This window comes from Lepidochelys olivacea (assembly GCF_965140295.1).
Source record: "Lepidochelys olivacea isolate rLepOli2 genome assembly, chromosome: 5".
NCBI lineage: Eukaryota > Metazoa > Chordata > Testudines > Cheloniidae > Lepidochelys > Lepidochelys olivacea.
This window is the reverse complement of record NC_140415.1, coordinates 42,462,188-42,482,085: the sequence shown is the minus strand read 5'-3', so window position 1 is coordinate 42,482,085 and position 19,898 is coordinate 42,462,188. Positions and strand designations below refer to the sequence as shown.

The window sequence follows — 19,898 nt, the reverse complement described above, 5'->3', positions numbered from 1 at the left end:
AGGGGCACATGCCTGCAGGGCAGCAGAGATCAAAACACTGAGCAGAGCAATCAGGGCAGGCATTGTGGGATACTGGCAGAAGCCAGTTCTGTCCACAAAACATTCAGCAGTGTCTATACTGGCTCTTTGTCAACAATAAAGGGAGGGGAAAAGACAAAAGTCTCTCATAGGGGTGGAAGTTTTTGTCACCAAAACTGGGTGTTTTTCACAACAAAAGTCCCATTGTAGTGTGTACACTCTTGCTGTTTTGTCACCAAAAGGCAGTTTTTGGCAACAAAACTTGCCAGTGTAGACAAGCCCTTAGAAGACTAGATATAGGTCTGTTTGTGATTTTGAAAAAGTAACATGGGGCATCATGTCATTCTTGCTGCAAGGCTATGTGTGGATTGCTTTAATGTTTCTTCCAAATATTATATGGGGACTTTTACTGCACCCATTGGAGACAATGGATTGTTGTCATTGAAGTGAATTGGACAGTATCCCTCCATTGTAAACACTGGTGAGAACCCCCTCCCACCCTGGCCTCTTTATGCCACTCTAACATAAAGGGGTGATAAATTGCCCCTGGAAAATATCCCAAGAGCAGGGGACCTGCAACAGCACTTTCAGCCTGTAATATAGAACTACTGCAACAGGTCTATGCTTGTCTCCCACACCACATACCCAGAACATATCATGGGAAAGATGGGATGAATCTGGACTGCTGGTGAACTCTGGCTATTCTCTGCTTCCCACTGAAGGCCACAGGACACAAAGTAAGTCAAATTAGTTCTAAGTCTTAGGACTACTCTAATTTCACCGTTGCCCCTAATTCTTGTGATTTTATCACAAGTCTCACAATATGTGGCATTTTCCTTAAAACTGCAGTTCTTAAGTCATGCAACTATATGAAATTCTCAGCTTTCATTTAAAGAAAGTCTGCCACAATGATGAGACATAGAAAAAGATGAAGAACATGAATTCTAAAAGCTCGAAAACAAAAAGGCAAATAAAAAGACCCAAAATGTATTATTTAAAAGAATTGCATGAATTTTAATATAATCTTACGACTTTTGGGGGGCCTGATTTATGATTCCTGAATGCTTGAGGTTGGGAATACAATAATTCACACCAACGGCCAGGCCCACAGTGTAGGGTAAGACACAAGTGGCTTAAAGTCATCTTTCCCCTCCCAATCCCATTTCCTGTAAAGAGTGCATCTGTCATAAATATAAAGGGAAGTGTAAACACCTTTAAAATCCCTCCTGGCCAGAGGAAAAACCCTTTCACCTGTAAAGGGTTAAGAAGCTAGGATAACCTCGCTGGCACCTGACCAAAATGACCAATGAGGAGACAAGATACTTTCAAAGCTGGAGGGGGGGAGAAACAAAGGCTCTCTCTGTCTGTGTGATGCTTTTGCCGGGAACAGAAAGGAATGGAGTCTTAGAACTTAGTAAGTAATCTAGCTAGATATGCGTTAGATTCTGTTTTTTTACATGGCTGATAAAATAAGCTGTGCTGAATGGAATGGATGTTCCTGTTTTTCTGTCTTTTTGTAACTTAAGGTTTTGCCTAGAGGGATTCTCTATGTTTTGAATCGGATTACCCTGTAAGGTATTTACCATCCTGATTTTACAGAGGTGATTCTTTTACTTTTTCTTCTATTAAAACTCATCTTTTAAGAGCCTGATTGTTTTTTCATTGTTCTTAAGATCCAAAGGTTTGGGTCTGTGTTTACCTATGCAAATTGGTGAGGATTTTTATGAAGCCTTCCCCAGGAAAGGGGGTGTACGGTTTGGGGAGGATTTTGGGGGAAAAGGCGTTTCCAAGCGGGCTCTTTCCCGGTTATATATCTGTTAGACGCTTGGTGGTGGAAGCAATAAAGTCCAAGGGCAAAAGGAAAATAGTTTGTACCTTGGGGAAGTTTTAACCTAAGCTGGTAAAAATAAGCTTAGGAGGTTTTCATGCAGGTCCTCACATCTGTAGCCTAGAGTTCAGAGTGGGGAAGGAACCTTGACAGCATCTAACACAGTAATGGAGAAACGGGCCAGAACGAAGGCAAGCAAAATGCTAAGGAGATTTAAATACATATGCATTTCAGCTAAGCATTTCTATAACAAATTAAAATAAAGTTCCCGGTTTAAGACTGTAAATCAGGACTAACTGAAATAATCCTCTTAATAGACAGTATTGGGTGTTCACAACCCATCGGCAGTTATCCAGAAAACTATAAGCCCTGAAGAAAGTGGACGTATACTAAAAGTCCAAAAATTATTTGAGTCTCACAGTAAATTCTTATCAAGAATTTTAAGTCAGAAAATGGATACCAATCACGTATAGCTAGATAAAATTAGTTCAATTTTAATTATATGTATAAAACAGACCCAGATTACAGTGATATAACCTGTCACACTGTGAAGTCATAAACCAAACACAAATTAAGGTCCTGATCCTGAAAAAATTTATGTATGTGTGTAACTTTACTTAGTGGGGACTCCTTATGTGAGTGAAGTTACATGTATAAATCTTTGCAGGGTCAGAACCTGACTTCAGTGGGACTACTCACTTAAATAATGCTACTGCCTATGTAAAGTCTTTGTAGGATCAGGGCCCAAAATTGGATTTTCTTGTTATCGCCCAAGATAAAAGAAGTGTGGTAGTCTGAGGTACTTAAGCTTATTCTACACTGCTCTCTACCACAAAGTTTCTTTTCTATATAGTATATTAAAAGGAAGAAAATTCTGACTAGACAAGGGCTATTTGTCTCTCTATTACTAATTTTGCTGATATCAGGAACAGTAAATTAAACTATGCAATTTAGCTATGCAAGCTTTTAAATTAATACAGGCCCCGGGTTATCCTATGAAACTCTCAATGCAGTCGTATTGAACAGAAATATTAAAAGATTTAAAAAAACCCTCCATATCTCAATAGAAAAGACTGAGCATTCAGGCAAGAGCAAGAGGTACATGTAGAGAGTCAAAAGGAAGAAATTATGCTGCTGGGTCAGACATCTGTCCTACCAGTGTCATGGCAAATGGTTATGCCTAGTGATTAATTGATTTGTTATAGAGGTAAGAGATTCCAAAAGAACTGCAATGAGATTAAATCAATAGTACTCACAATGAACATTAAAGTGGAGGAGGCAGGATGGAAGCATTAGGCCAAATATAGACACTTCTCATCTAAACTGTTAATTTACCAATTAAATCAAAATCACATTCATTTTCAGATTTTTGCTTTGGATAGCAACTGGTGTATATTTATTGAAAACAAACAAGGTTAGAAACAGAGTTGTCGAACTATGTTTCCCAATGGGTTTTGCAATGTAAAATTACTACTTACACCTCTAAAGTGGGAAACAACATTTGCCAATAGTTAAAAATGATTAAGTTTTAGAACAGTTGGGTCTTCCAAGAAATAAATGGGGATTCTCTTTCTCTGTACTCCAATCCAACACAATGGCCTTCAGGACATTGTCCAACATCCTGGGATCCCCATTCACTAACTATTTTTCCTTCCTTCCCTCATAGCTACCGCCTACTGTAAAAATTTACATCTACCTAGGATACAGATTCTTCCAAGACAGCTAGCGTAACCGTAAACTTCCTAGCAGAGGTCTCCAAGAGAAATATGTGCCCATACACTCCTTCAGGGTCCCAAGGTACCTGTTCTACAGTTTATAACAGACCCTCTGAAGAGGACGGGAGCATATTCAACATTCATACTGAAGATGGGTCTCTTCTCTCATGTCACTGCAAGCCATGCTGCATTCAAACATCTTAACCTATCAATGCATCCAGTAGGACCAGTATATTATCAATATGTACAATTTCACAAGCTAGTCAGACTAATTTTCCAAGATGCAGATGGTTTAATAATCATTAACCTAGCACTTTCTTTTTGTTCACCACTATAATTATAAGCTACTGATGCTCAAATGTAGGAGGAATGAGATCGAAAAGCAGGGACAACAAAAAAATATCGGTACAAAAGGCATAAAATAATGGAGGTGAAAGAATTTATTACTACAATATAAACTTTTTCTCTAATCTTTACCTTTATTATTTGGTATTTCAGAGCAAATAATTCATAATAAGCATGAGGTGGCAAGATTTGTGTGGAATGGAAGTCAGTTTACATTTTAAATGTAAACTATTCATCCTAATGAGAGTTTTTCCTGGAGATAATCAGCTTCTTGCTAGGACAAAAGCAAAATCCATCATGGTGACAATGATGATTCACTTAAAAAAAGACATTGTACTTTTTCTCTCCTCCTAATTTCAACTCAGTCAGTACAGGAAGGAAGTCCTCTACCTGACAGAAGTATAGATTTCAATTTCCTAAAACAGCTCATCTGCAAGAGTCACTGGACAGTGGACTCTGATTCTATGCATGGAGGGGGGAAAAAAACCACAAAGGCTATTCTAATGTTCATAATAACTACAAAATACACGGATATAATTTTGTTTGACCATGAATTTTATGTAAACAAACAATTTAATCAAACTAATAAAAATGAGGAGGCCGGTGGCATCTGAAGAAGTGGGTTTTTTTAAACACGAAAGCTTATGCCCAAATATATCTGTTAGTCTTTAAGGTGCCACCGGGCTCCTCGTTATTTTTGTGGATACATACTAACATGGCTACCCTGCTGATAATCAAACTAATGTTAATATAGTTTTCTGATATTGAATTCATCAGTTGTTTTCAAGTCCTTCTGCATATATTGCATATTTGCAATCTATTTTTTAAAAAAACCCTAATATTCCAGACAGTAATATTACTATTTCCTTTGGTTTTAAAATTACAAACTAAATATAATTCCGTATTTATGTACAAGCAAGTTCATTCTCCCAGTAAGATTTAATCTTTCTCTAAGAAGATTGCCAACATATTCACTGTATAATATGTCACAGAAAACCCATATCTGGTCCACACATCTCTGGATTGTAGCATTGCAAGACGGCAATTCATTGTGTTTGATCATTGTGTTCAGTTTAATCCAAATGTCCTCTAGAGTTTGATTATTACAAATAGATTGTTCAATTGTCCACTTTGCTCTATAAAATGCATGTAGCTTCAGTCTTTCTAAATTACTCTGCAGTTCTCTAGATAAAGGAAGAATTTTTTCTTTAAGTTTAGGACTAGGGACAGAGATACTCCAAGACCTTCTCAATTTTGGTTTTTCATTTGCTGGTTGTACTTCCAGATTGCTTGAATGAATTTGTGCGTGCACTGTTTGTGTCTGGATTAAACTTTGACCAGTTTTCAAATTAGACTGAAACTCCAGAAGGTCTACTGTGCAGTCATAATTTTGCCCAATAAGAGGTTCTGAAGCAGCAACAAGTTGTTTCACTTCTTCTGCTTTCTCACCAGAAATAATAGGTGGTTGTCTTTTCGGCTTGAGGGGAAGTTTGTGTGAATCATTTGGAAACCAGGGAACAAATCTTGGTAGTTGCCGAATAGGAAACTCCTTCAGTGTTTCTTCCACAAGTTTCTGCAATTTTGTGAGGTCATTCTGAAATGGTCGATAGTGCAAAACTATTTCCATGCTGGTACTGTAGGAATCCAGTTATTCTTAATAAAAGAAACAGTCTCTTGATTAGGATCCTCAACTCTAAAGCGTAATACATCTTATTTACAAAAATCTTTTCTTGCATGTGATGCACAGATCAGAAGAAAACAGGACCTAAAGCAGAAGTATTGTAAAGAATAAGATATCACCATATTAAGCCATATATTGCTAGAATATTTTGCAGTAAAACAAAATGCTGTAAAGATAAACTAGCAATATTTATATTTATGTATCAGAATGCTTTATACTTTACCACAGTGATTACTTACTGGTATTTAATCATTGCTAGTGTTTTAAAACACCAGATAAGTAGATTTTAAACTTTAACAAAACAAAAAACATACATAAAACTTATATGATCTGCTCTTCATGGAAAAACCTATGCTATTCCCCCCAAACAGTATTCTCCTCTGTCACCCACCCATTTCTGTGGTCATATGAAATTGATGTGAAGACATTTTGCCCAGTTAAGCATGCCTCAACGAAACCCTCAGATTGTATGCCACTGTATTTACCCACAAATTACCATGCATCTATGGCATTATGTTCCTAACATGCATACCTAATGCTGTCCACTAAAAGCACCAGGATTTCATTTAAAACATGAACAGTCATATGATAAAGTTACCACCAGCTTGACGTTAAAACCTATTATATCCTCTCAAATTATCAGTCCGGAAAAAAAGGAGGGGAGATGGGGGGCAAACAGAACAAAGAAAATACTAATTTTAAATACAAATCCGAAACAATATCTTCCTTCTACTCCCATGAAGAAAACTGAATAATATACTGCAGATTATAATTACTGATGATGAAAAAAAATACTCCCTGAAATAGGACTAACAGTTACACATAATTTAAAGTAGAAGATTAGCCAAGAAGCTGTTCTGAACTCCAAGTATGCCAGACAATATATAATAAAGATTTTTTTATTTCAATTCCATAGCATAACTATATATCAACCAGTCTTAGCTCCAAACTTCAGAGCTATACATCAGTCATGCTATTATATGAAAACTTTAAATAGGATACTCCCTCATTTCCAAAATTCAACATTTCTCCCTCTCTCTCTCTCAGAAGAAGGTTAAATTGCCTGTTAGATAATGGGCACAAACAGCATTACCAATTATGGAATAAATTCATAGCATCCTTTACTCTCTAATTTCTTCCAAATTTTCAATAATCTGTGTGTGTTCTAACAGATACCAACAATAGAGTAATACTACAAACACTAGACTCGGATCATTTAGCTACTGCATTGCAATGACTGAATTCTAGGAGTTGAAAGGGACACACGTTTATGACAGGTTTGTTTTGAGTTCTCTCTAAATTTTCCTTTTTTCCTTCTAATTGCAAAGTCTATGGCATTAATGCTACACTGACTTCTCTGCAGGCCCAGGGATCTACTTATACCTCTTATCAGTCCCCTATCTCCCAAACAAGGGTGTATTAAGAAAAGATTTTGCTTTGAATCAGTTGTTACAACAGCAGAACTAGGAAAGGAGTACTTGTGGCACCTTAGAGACTAACCAATTTATTTGAGCATAAGCTTTCATGAGCTACAGCTCACTTCATCAGATGCATCCGATGAAGTGAGCTGTAGCTCACGAAAGCTTATGCTCAAATAAATTGGTTAGTCTCTAAGGTGCCACAAGTACTCCTTTTCTTTTTGCGAATACAGACTAACACGGCTGTTACTCTGAAACAGCAGAACTGTTGATTTTTTTTTATTATGGAAAAGCAGCTTGATTTTGTCATTTGAAACCTCAATAACTGCTTTAGACAGCAATAAACTAACACCATTAAAACCAATATACTGTCTTCAGGAGTGTTTTAAAAGTGAGCGTATTAACATGAGGTAGATTCAACTAAGGCCATGTCTTCACTACCACTTATGTCACTCAGGAGTGTGAAACAAGTTTCGCCGGCATAAGTGGTAGCGTGCACAATGCTAGGTCGGCAGAAGAGCTTCTCCCACTTACATAGCTACACAAGTGATCTTACAGCAGTGTGGCTGCATTGGTACAGCTGTGCCGCTGTAAGATCGCTAGTATAGACATGGCTTAAAACCCCAATTCTGCAATCACTTATGCAGATGTATAACTTATGTACCTGAGTAGCCCCATTGAGTTCAACTGATTACAGGATTGTGGACTTCATCTTAAGTTGTTCATTATTGCTACTTAATATGAACACAAAAGCACAATGGTAGATAAACAATACCAGAAGCAATATCATTTTTACTGACTGAGAAAAAGGAAAAGCAGATAAAGATTATTTAGTGCTCTTCTCTCTCATTGTTACTGGTCCCAATTCACTTCTGGCAAAAATGGTCAGCGCTCCATTGTGGAGTTGTGCTCTCTTGCAAATTAGACTCAAAGAATGTAGAAAACATGAATTTATCAGTTCTGGACTGTGGAGGCAAGGAATCAATTAAGTCTGCAGTTGTCTGTTGATCAAAGAAGAGTTAGAAGACAAAAATATAGTATTCTATATACTATCAGCCCAATGAATAGCAAATGCAAGCACTCTGCTGCACATGCTAAAAACTCATCTGCTAACTGCAGGTATTGCAGAACACAGGATTTTCACCCCCATAAGTCAATGGTGTTTATATGCTCTGTGACTTGCAGAAGCTTTCTAGCCTTTCCCATTTCCAATCCATGCAGAACACCACCACCAAAATAGTCTTCCTTTTCCAGACAAGATCTTCTCTCACCCTCTCTTTTTCCTAACGAAGTTCTAGTTTCTCCTCTTCACCTTCAAAGTATTGCACAGTTTTTCCACCACCTGTTTCTTCCAATCTGGTGTTTCTTCCAATCTGTTTGGTCAAGACTGTAAATACCTGAGCCTCCAATTAATAAAACATTCTGTACTTGTATACTTTTTCATTCAAAGAGCTCACAGTACTTACTCCTGAGGGAATCCTTCACTAGAAAATTAAAAATTCTACAAGCGCGTACACACACACACACACAGAGCTCTGGATGCACAGGGAGTCATTGGGGAGTTCTGGGTGCTGGAGGAGTGGGGCTTGTTGGGGTGAAGGTCCAGGAGCAGCGGGGGGCTTGTTGGGGTGGTCCAGGTGCAGTGGGATGGAGCTAATTGGGGTGGGGGTTAAGGAGCTTCATGGAGGGTCTGGACTACACCGGGGTTGGGTGGATAGAGGCACAGCTCCCCATCCAGTGACCCCTCCCTCTGCGGCTGAGGAGCAATGGGGCTAGGAGGTGTGGAGCTTCTTGTAGCTGGGGGAGGCTGCTGGGGGTGGGTCTGACCCAGCCCCGGTCGCTCCTTGAGGGAGAAGAGGAAGTCCTGTTCTCCCTCAGCCCCAGCCCAGACGGAACTACCAGCTGAGCCTGGTGCAGGGTAGGAGCCACCAAACAGGGCATCCACAGCCCCCCTACCCAGTGATTTTCCTCTCCGACGGCTGGTCTACGCACCCGGTAGTGCTAGAAGAGTTTTTATAGTGGGGATGCTGAAAGCGGAAACCATGTATTTGGGTTGTTATTACTACTTCAAGCCACGGGGTGCACTAGCACCCTCCGCACTGCTAGTTCCAGCACCTGTGGACACATCCATGCTGCTGGTGAGGGGCATGTGACCACTCTTGCAGCTTCCCAGTCAGAAAGTCATTTTTCTGCAGGGAAGCAAAGAAATCTGCAGGGGACATGAATTCTGCACCCATGCAGTGGCGCAGAATTCCCCCAGGAGTATACAGTACTATATAAAGATAGGGGGTTATCTAGATAAATCTCATATTATGCCTGTATTTTCATACAACTTTGTATCAGATCCTTATATAGAAAACTTTGTATTGAGCCTTGGTATAATGTTAAAAAATTTCTTTTTGCTAGAAGTAGAGTAAGATCTCCCCCCTGCTTTTAATCAATTGCCCTGTTGAATGAAGGAGGTGTGAATGAGTGAGGCATAGAAGGCAAGCACCTCCAGACACCTGCAACAGTTGGAGAGAGGATGGAAGCCAGACCCAAGAACAATAAAACTTCTCAAGTGGGCTCACTAAAGAAGAGCAGACATATTGAGGGCCTTGGGGGTTAGAGGCAAGCACCTTCTTTTGAAAACACCCTCTTTGAACAGCATTGAGACAACACCCAGAAGGAAGCAGCACAAAGGACCAAGGGACACAGACACAGATTTTGTATCTGGCATAGATTTGCATGAGAGGGAAGCTGCTATAAATGTGAGGTGTCTTGCAGAGGACCCCGGGTCTTGTCTTGTCAACATGGGAGTATCCAACCAGCTGGGCAGAAGCCTAGTTCCACCCCTCCCCCATCTAACTCACCTGGCCAGTGAAGTTAAGGGGAGCAACTAGTTGGTAACAACAAGACAGAGTGTGTTTGTGTGTGAGAGTGTCATATATATCATATGATACAGTGTTGATTGATACATGTATTACCAATATATGTGGCACTTTGCCTTATTCCCCCTGTAAAGATCCTGTGCAGTACTTTAAGTACAACAGTTATTCCTATTTTACAGCTGAAGGGAGTGAAGCTGAGAAGGATAAGGGACTTAAGGCTACAGAGAGATTCTTTAACAATGCCACGAACAGAACCCACGTCCCCCGATTACATGCTCAGTGGTTTGAGCATTGGCCTGTTAAACCCAGGGTTGTGAGTTCAATCCTTGAGGGGGCCATTTAGGGATCTGGGCAAAAATTGGGGATTGGTCCTGCTTTGAGCAGGGGGTTGGACTAGATGACCTCCTGAGGTCCCTTCCGACCCTGATATTATATGACATTATATATATGACATAGTGCCAACGTCTAGCACAAGCGTTGCCCATATCCCATTGAAAAAGGGACCAGTGAACCACTTCCTCCCACATTTGCTACCGCACGATAATATTTCTGTGACAACTACAGCAACTGCTTCTGTATACAGGCAACATCAGGACAATATTTATGTATTTTATCTTTCATACACGAAGTGCTTCATTCTTCCTTGAAAAGCGCTAATCTCCCCAGCCTGCTCGTCATCCCACTCGGTGTAGGGAACCGCAGCTCTACCTGAGCAGCCCAGCCACTGCCAGGGCTAACGGGCGGGCGGGCGCTGGCGGGGCGAGGCAGAGGCCTATCTTCTGGGCTCGTCATGCCCAACTCCCGGAACCTAACAGGGCACCCTCACTCCTGACCGACGCCGGCCCACCCCGCACTGGGCCCGGCCCGCTTCCGCGCTCCACCCAGTAGCCCACACTCCCTCCCGTACAGACCCGCCGCGGCCTCCGCCTTGGTTCCTCCCCCTCCTCCGGCGGAGAGACCCGGCCTGAGGCCACCCAGGGCCGAGCCGCATCTCCCGGCACAGCCTTGGAGCGGGCAACGAGGGCAGGGGCCACCCCGCGCCCCCGGCTGGCGAGAGAGGCTGAGGCCCAGGCAGGAGGAGGGGCGGTGAGCTCCCGTCTCGGTACCTTTCAGGGCCAGCAGATGCTCCTGCTTCGGCTGATTCACATCCATTGCCTCGGCCTCCCCGCTCTGGGCCTTCGCCGCCTACGGGATTCACCTAGGCCAAGATTCTGCTGATGACGAAAGAAACAACGATAGAGGTCTGCACACGGCCTGAGCCAAGCTGACCGCGGTCCAGAGAACCGGGAGGTGCGTTTCCCGGCATGCAACGTGCCAGTTGGAACGGAGCAGGACCCGGAAGAAACTACAGGCCCCAGCATGCACTGCTCCCCTTGATCCCAGAGGCTCACAGACCATCTGGACGAAGAGGGACCCGGGCGGGTGGGGTTGTCTTCTGGGGACCTAGACTAATCGCGTTGCATGCTGGGATTTGAAGTCTTCCTGGAGGTGACTGAGATGAAGTTAGAGCATTACACGGTGGAACCTGTAGTTTTGGCGAGCCTCTGAGCGACAATGTGACCCATTGTATGATGGGAATTGTAGTCTTCATGCGTCCCTTAGGTGTCACTGTGGGCTGTGCGAGGAGACGCATGCGCAGTAGTGAACACGGCGGCCGCCAGGGATGAACCCGTTAAGATTATTTTTCATTCCTGCGCGGACGCTTCGTGTGGTGACATCACAGCGCAAGGCCGGTAGTGTCAGCGCGTGGCCCGCTCCTCTCTCCCTGCTGGCTCATTGGCGCGTCGGTGGCTCGTTCCTCCTCCCTTTTCCAAGATGGCGGCCATGGGTGTAAACAAGGCCGGCCCCGGAGCGGGGCTCGATGCCGGTCCCCGGCACAGCGGCAGGCGGGGGCCGGCTGGGGCTGCTGTGAAGGTGAGAGGAACGGCACCCGTCCGCCCAAGTGCCCGCTTGGTTCACACAACAGCTCCTGCCAAAGGGTGGCGACGCTGCTTCGGCTAAGGGGTTTCTCCCGATGGCATAAAACAGACCCTGTGCAGCAGCAGCCGCTTGCCCTGGCTTCGGGGGTGGCCACCGGTGGGGACATGGAGAAGCCCGCACGAGTGCAGAGGGATGATTTGCTGTGTTGGGCGGCCCTGGGTCCTGTGAGCTGGTGCGAGGGTAGGGGGCAGGCTGTCGAGAGGCGAGTGGGTTCCCAGAATGGGGTGGGGTGTCAGGCCAGTGGCTGGACCTGTGAGTAGGGCCCTACCAAATTCACAGTCCATTTTAAAAAAAATTGAATTTCTTAGTTTCAGATATTTAAATCTTAAATTTAGCCATGTGGTAACCATGGGAGTCCTGACCCAAAAAGAGGGTGGTGGGGCAAGGTTATTGTAGGAGGGTCACGGTATTGCCACCCTTACTTCTGCACTGCCTTCAGATTTGGGTGGCCAAAGAGTGGCAGCTGCTGGCCAAGAACCTAGCTCTGAAAGCAGTGTTGATGCCAGCAGGAGTGGAGAAGTAAAGGTGTCAATACCATACCATGTCACCCTTCTGCATTGCTGCTGGCGGCAGTGCTGTCTTCTGGGCTAGGTGCCTAACCAGCAGCCGCCACTTTCTGACTGCCCAGCTCTACAGGTGACGCAGAAGTAAGAGTGGCAGTACTGTGACCCCCCTACAATAGCCAGATTTAATGGGGGAGACCAGATTTCACAGTCAATGATGTGTTTTTCATGGCTGTGAATTTGGTAGGGCCCTATCTACGTGGTAGGGAGGTCCTGGGGTGCACTGAATCAGCTGGGCCATGGAGTGGCTCCCCATCAAGAGCCCTAGGTCAGACGAACAGTTGGCCAGGGCCAGCCTTCGGTTCCTTTTACTTGGGGCTCGCAGTAAGTGGGTTCACACTGTGATGGACAGTGCTCATGCTTCAGTTCATTTGCAGAGAGAAAGGGCTGTACAAAAGCAAATCATGACTGGAATCCACAAAGGAAGAACTATCTAATGGGACAATTGCTGGGGTTAATTGGTTTCAGAGTGCAGCTGCATGGTAGATTTCTTTATACAAGAGCTACCACTGTAACATGGGCCACTTAACTCTTGATGTGTGATTGCTTCTGATTGGTCAAAATGGTCTCTTGATTTATAGGTTCTTGAGTGTGGAGTCTGTGAAGATGTATTTTCTTTGCAAGGTGATAAAGTTCCCAGGCTGCTTTTGTGTGGTCATACCGTCTGCCATGACTGTCTTACTCGGCTTCCTCTCCATGGCAGAGCAGTTCGCTGTCCTTTTGATAGACAAGTTACTGAACTAGGTAAGGATGAAAATTATGTGTGTGTGTGTCTTTAATTAGATTAGTGTAATTTAAGAATGACAAGAACATGACTACTAATTTACCAGAGACTTTCATTTCTGTTTGTAGGCTGGTGAGACATGTGTCTCAAGAAGGATAAGGTAGTGTTTTTACAAATTTTGTGGGAGAGGGAGTTTATTCTATACTCAAGGAATGATAGGAGAGAGAGACTAATGGGTGGCAAAACTTGGGAACATTGATGGAATAAAGGGAGTGGAAGATGATATAATAAGGTAATAGTTCTGAGACCTTGTCTTTACTCAGAAAAGTGTTTCTACCCTATGTTAGGTTGGCTCCCTGCTCCATACTTTTAACTGGACCTGTTTAACATGAAAACTACAGACTACTTGTCTTCACTAGGATTTTACCTCACATTATTTCCGTGGGTTAGCTAACATGGTAATATACTTTTTCCTTGAGAACATGCACCCTGAGATGTGCTGTGTTAACTTAAATGGACTATATGGGCCCACAGAGTCAAAGATGTTAATATGACTCTGTCACTATACAACATTAAATAGTGGCAAAGTTCAGGGTTTGATATACAGAGATTTCAGCTTGATAAGTACCTTGGCAAACACACTATTAAACATTCTTTGTGTCTTTTATTAAAGATACAGAAAAAGGAAAAAGAGAGCATTTGAAATAAAAGGTATTAAGTAAGGCTTTAATTTTAACAACATTCCTTTTTTTCTTTAGCTAGCGAGAGCCTTTAGTGGAAAACCCCTCTGTTTGACAGTCCCTTAGATGACATTAAAGATGGTAACTGTCCTTTTTTGGGGAAAAGAGAAGGTAGTTGAACTGGACTGGAGTAGCTCCTGTTGAAGTCCAGTCCTGTTTCCTAGTGAACAAAACAAGACAAATGTACATAAGAGGGGAGAGAAAAGAAACAGCCACGATTGAGAATGCAGCTTCTGTCTTTGGTGTTGACTTTCACTTGCATCCTTGCTGCTGGAAAAACTCAGGCATGGCAGTTGGTCTTATTCGCCACTCTGAAGACCTGGCAAACTCATACCGGAATTGGGCTGTTCAGGGCACTGCTTTTAGTTGTCTCTTTGGTGACAGGCTTACAGCAGTGTTGCAAAATATACACTTTTGGCTAGCTAAGCCAGACTCTTACTCAACAAAAGGAGAGAAGTTGGAAAGAGAAGAAATAAGATGGGGAAGGAAAAGGACACCCACTGTCTCACATCCAAGATGTTATTCGGGATTGAGCCGGTGGAAGTGGTGGTGTCCGGGTCCCACCGTCTGGCCTGATCTGGTGAGGACATCCTTCAGGATCCGGATGACAAAGGCCAAACAGTGTCACAGCACACATCCTGGGGTCCCAAGAGATGGTGGGAGTGGCAGCCATGATGGCAAAGCTCACTCCATCCTGTTCTGTTGACTTTCAGCCAGCCATCATTTGCGACTGTCAATTTTACCTCCCAAGTCTCTCTCTTTTGAGGACCCCAAAAAGGGAATGATGGGCAAACCAGCTTGTCATCTCGTTATTTTGTCCAACAGTTAGTTAGGCCTAGTTTTCGACATGCCAATTGTGGTTCATTAATTCCCAGTCTTGTGCTTCTCTTGTTTAGCAGGTGTGATCTTAGTACAGTGCTGGTTTTATATTAATAAGCCTTTTTGTTTGGACTAATTCAGTCTTAGTGTTTCCTTTTGCACCTTTTCCCACCAACATTTGTTACAGATTTTTGGAATATTTTGTAAAATTTTATCTGCTTTTCCACAGTTGAGCTCACAGTTAGGGTAAATTTGTAGGCTCCGTTATTACAACAGTTGAGAGGGAGACATCACATGAAATACAACAGGTCTGAATGAGAGATAGGAGATAAGATGAGAGAATAATCATAAAAGCCAATGTATGACATTTTTAAGAAATAGGGAGGGTTAATGTCAAAAGGCACTGATGTCAAGAGAGAGAGGGTGGAGCAAAGGTCCTGGGATTTAACCATGGGATCAGCAGTGGGCCTGTCTTATGCCTATAACTTAGATTGACCTACCTCTGTAGCTCAGGGCTGCGAAGAATGCACCCTGTGTAATATATTCTGGTCGATGTAACCCTCTAGGTGGATGGAAGAATTCTTCTGTTGACCTAGCTACTGCCTCTCAGAGAGGTGGACTACCTATGATGACTGAAAACCCCCTACCACCAATGTAGGAAGTGTCTGCGCTATAGTAGTGCAGCTGTAGCACTGTAGCTATGCCTGTGTAGCGTAGCCCTATCCTAAGTCAGTAGTTTCAGTGGAGTGGTGAGGGGTGGAGCTGGAGTCAAAGGGGTCAATGATGGGGTTGGAGGAGCAGGAACTCAATGTGGAAGTTGTAAATGGCACACTCAGTCTGGAAGTGAAGTGAAAATGGATGTTAGTGGAAGAGGCAGGTCACAGTGAAGTCAGTGTTTAAGATGGGAAAATGAGAGCATGTTTATGGGGAAACAAATCTCTGGAGAAAGTAGCAGGAGACAATGAACATGGTGGCAAGGAAGATTAGGAGGCAAGCTGGCATGGAGCATGTGGAGGAATTGGAGGAGGAGAGCAGATGAAAAGTCTCAGTATTGATGATGGGAGGAGAGAGGTCTTACAGATCTTGCCGATCTTTCCTTTGGGGGATGGGAAAGAAACCTTATATGGAAAGGGCGGAGATAGCAGGAGTGGGGGATGTTTAAGGAGGGAGTCAAAGGCAAAAAATAGGTGGCTGAGGTTGTGAATATGGGATTCAGTGAAGCTGAATATATAGAACTGCCTGGCTAGGAGGATAGCAGAACTGAAGGAGAAAGTGAATTTATAATAGATAGGACTGTGACAGATATTGCAGCCACATGCACTATCTCTAGGGGAATGTATTGTATTAAATTTATGTATCACTGTGGGCCAGGTATTGTATGTATGATTGTGCTCTACTATGTGAGGGTGTTTACCACAACACCTTTAGGAACAAAAACAGTGGGGGCTATTAAGGTGAATCGTGTAAATATCTCTAGAGAGAGACCACTTCTTGGGGAGATTTGCATACACTGGTTCATACTGGGTTTTCAGAGACTGGAAAGATAAAGGGATTTTGGTTTAAGAAGGCTGCCCTTGTACTGACTCAGGGCCTACTTTCTGACTCAGCAAACAGACAAGAAATTCTGTCCAAAGGCTCCAACCTTTGCCAAAGGGTGGGAAAAACTTTTGTCTACCAGGGCCCCATAAGACTGATGGGTGATCTCTAGTAAGGTTTGAACGTGCCCATAGTAGCGTCTGTTGGTTTTTATGTCTTTTCTGTGACGCTTTTGCCTTAAGAATAAAGGTACTCGCTTAGCAAGAGTTCTGTGGTAACTTGTTACTGCTGGCAATACACTGTTTGTAGCTCTCGAAGAGACAGAAGACTGGCTTGCTGTAGAAATCACACTGTAAGGCCTGTGCAGTTTTCACCCAACAGAGGTGATGACTGGGCCCCAGAAACCTTAAATGAGTGCCCTCAAGGGACCAGGCAGGGGGAAATACAGGTGCAGTTACCTTGTAACCCTGTGACAGGGATTTCTGCTGTAAGTGTTAAGCTGTGCAAGAGCAAAAGTGGAGGAAGCATATTTTGGGATTGAGGAGGTGAGTGAGGACAGGAGGTTGCTAGGGTAAACCTTGTGAAGGCAGAGAGGGGCAAATGAACCAAGAGTGGTGAAGAGAGCCAAGGAATGATTCAGTAGAGGAAAGGGGAGCGGGGGGCTAAGAGGAAGAGTGGAGGAGAACTGGTGGATGTTGTTGGGCTGGAAGTTGCAGGAGGATTGGGTAGCGGGGGGGGGGGGCAGTTTGAAAGCACTGAAGGAGACAAGATATTTGTCAGAGTGGGAATCCAGCTACAGAGAGATAGGAGGGAAGTGTTTTCAGATCAGATGAAATGAGTGACTACTTCACTGAGTGGGAGCATTGATATGGGTTGCAGGTGAAATGAGACTGACTGTGAGGAAACCTGCAGCTAGTGTCCCCTGAGGCACCAACATGGAAATTGCAGTTACTGAGTTGTAAGGAAAGGAGGAGGGAGAGCAAGAAATCTAACTCACTGAAAAAAGTAGATTATTGAAGGTGAGGATTGTAGATCACTGCTCAAAGTAGGCCTGAATGACATAGTGGCTAAAACATCCATGGCTGGCCTACACTGCATAAGTAGTATTGTGGCCTTAGGGTATTCTTGGAAATTTGCTAGTATTGGATGAGAGCTAGATTCCATAAAAGACAGGATTGACCCCCAGCTATATCTGGACACTACTTCTCACATTTTGTGCTCACTGTTGAAAGCTGAACATAAGAATGGCCATAGTGGGTCAGACCAGTGGTCCCCCTAGCTCTGTATCCTGTCTTTTGAGAGTGGCCAGTGCAAGATTCTTCAGAGGGAATGAACAAAACAGGATAATTTATCAACTGATCCATTCCCTGTTACCAGTCCCAGCTTCTGTCAGTCAGAGGTTTAGGAACACCCAGAGCATGGGGTTGTGTCCCTCACCATCTTGGCTAATAGCCATTGATGGACCTATCCTCCCTGAACTTGTATAACTGGGTTCAAAAAAGAATTATATTTTTGGCCTTCACCGTGTGTCCTGGCAACAAGTTCCACAAGTTGACGGTGTACTGTATGAAGAAGTATGTATGTTTTAAATTTGCTGCCTATTAATTTCATTGGGTGACCTTTGGTTCCTGTGTTATGTGAAGAGGTAAATAACTCTTCCTTATTCACTTTCTCCACATCATTCATGATTTTATAGACCTCTATCATATCCCTTCTGAGTCATCTCTTTTCTAAGATGAATAGTTCCAGTCTTTTTAATCTCTCCTTGTATAAAAGCTTTCCATACCCATTATCTTTTTTTGTTGTTGTTGTTGCCTTTCGCTTTACTTTTTCCAATTCTAATATATCTTTTTTGAGATGGGGCAACCAGAACTGAATGCAGTATTCAAGGTGTGGACATACCATGGATTTATATAGTGGCATGATTTTTCTGTCTTATCTATCCATCCCTTCCCTAATGATTCCTAACATCGTTAGGTTATTTTCATTGCTGCTTGCACACTGATCTGATGTTTTCTGAGAACTACCCATGATCTCATTCCTGAGTGTTAACAGCTAATTTAGACTCCATCATTTTGTATGTATAGTTGGGATTATATTTTCCAAAGTGCACTTTGCACTTATTAACATTGAATTTCACCTGTCATTTTGTTGCCCAATCACCCAGTTTTGGGAGATCCCTTTGTAACTCTTTACTGTCTGCTTTGAACTTATCTAGAATAATTTTGTATTGTCTACAAACTTTGCCACCTCAGTGTTTGCCTCTTTTTGCAGATCATTATGAATATGCTGAACAGCACTAGTCCCAATATATATTCTTGGTGGACCCTGTTATTTACCTCTTGCCATTGTGAAAACTGACCATTTATTCCTACCCTTTGTTTATGTCTTTTAATTTGTTACTGATCTATGACAGGACCTTACTTCTTATCCCATGTCTGCCTACTTTACTTAAGAGCCTTTGGTGAGGGAGCTTATGAAAGGCTTTCTGAAAGTCCAAGTACACTATGTCCACTGGGTCACCCTTGTCCACATGTTTGTTAACCCCCTCAAAGAATTCTATTAGATGATTGAGTCATGATTTTTCTTTACAAAAGCCACGTTGACTTTTCCCCAACACATCATGTTTGTCTGATAATTCTGTTCTTTACTATAGTTTCAACCAGTTTGCCTGGTACTGAAATGGGGCTTCCCAACCTGTAACTGCCAGGATCATGTCTGTTTTAAAAACCGGCATTACATTAGCTATCTGCCAGTCATCTGCTACAGCAGCTGATTTAGAGCCTCATTAGGAAGAGCTTTCAACCTTGCCTAAGAGGGAGCTAGGCTCAGCATACAAGCCCCCAAACTCTATGTACTTCAATCAAGCAGTCACAGGACAACAAACAAATTTATCCCAAGGATCATGTAGTCACTCCTCCTTTACCTAGAAAACTCCCTGGCAAAACTCCCATTTACTGCCCGTGTTCACTGAAACTCAGAATTCTTCTAAAATGTGGAAGAACTTTTTTAATAGTTTTAAAATATTCTTGCAATGTTAAAATCATATAGGTTAAATTTAGCCTCTTAATACAACTAACCCCCCATTTTTTCTACAATAGTCTATATGTTTAGTGAAGTTTCTCTTTTGTACTTTCAAATGGTTGCTATGAATAAATATTTCATTATCTTGTTTCTGAGATCCATGTTGTCCTATTGAGCATAAGACTGTGCTAGTGACCTCTTAACTACACATACAATTGAACACTCACAGAAAAACCTAGGACATGATCCAGAAAGAGGAGAAAACAAAGCTCTCTGTGTTCTTCTTCACCTTGTATGTCCCAGATGCTGGCTGCACAGAAGTCTGGCTCAGTTTAGAGAGAGGGTGTTTTGTTGGTGTGGGTTCCTCACAGGCATGCCAATCAGCAGCAAGAGACTTTTGTGTAGCAAAGGAACTCAGAGGTAAGGAAGCTTATGCAAAGGAAAATCCCATGCTTAGCAACTTGCTATTTTGGAACAGAAGGAGGGCCAGGTCCATTATAAAGCCTAGAGTTTCTGTGGTCAGAGGAAGAAGCTTGTCTGTTGCCCTAGTGTGAGAGTTAGCCAGCCTATGGGCCAGGTAAAACTGGAGTTGTGTGGGGTACTTCTCTTACTGTTTCCCCTCCTTGATTACTAGAAA

General features: G+C 42.8%; 2 protein-coding genes across 7 annotated transcripts in view; one reads left to right on the top strand and one right to left on the bottom strand.

Annotated features, from left to right (window-relative positions):
• Nucleotides 1–11,181, bottom strand: part of TRAPPC13 (trafficking protein particle complex subunit 13) — a 45,057-nt gene extending 33,876 nt beyond the window's left edge. For all 5 annotated transcript variants that reach the window (XR_014711731.1, XM_084628848.1, XM_084628849.1 and 2 more), the window contains exon 1: nucleotides 10,982–11,181. Coding sequence is in view for 4 of the 5 variants with exons in the window: in XM_084628848.1 (XP_084484974.1) it covers nucleotides 10,982–11,027 (46 nt within the window). In the remaining variant the exon portion in view is untranslated. The remainder of the gene's footprint in view (nucleotides 1–10,981) is intronic.
• Nucleotides 11,182–11,306: 125 nt separating this feature from the next.
• Nucleotides 11,307–19,898, top strand: part of TRIM23 (tripartite motif containing 23) — a 32,194-nt gene continuing 23,602 nt past the window's right edge. Inside the window, exons 1-2 of one of the 2 annotated variants that reach the window (XM_084628847.1) lie at nucleotides 11,307–11,658; nucleotides 13,000–13,162. In XM_084628847.1, coding sequence (XP_084484973.1) covers nucleotides 11,539–11,658; nucleotides 13,000–13,162 — 283 coding nt within the window. In that variant the 5' untranslated portion in view covers nucleotides 11,307–11,538. Of the gene's footprint in view, nucleotides 11,790–12,999; nucleotides 13,163–19,898 lie in introns of both variants that reach the window. The other variant, XM_084628846.1, reaches the window with a different exon arrangement.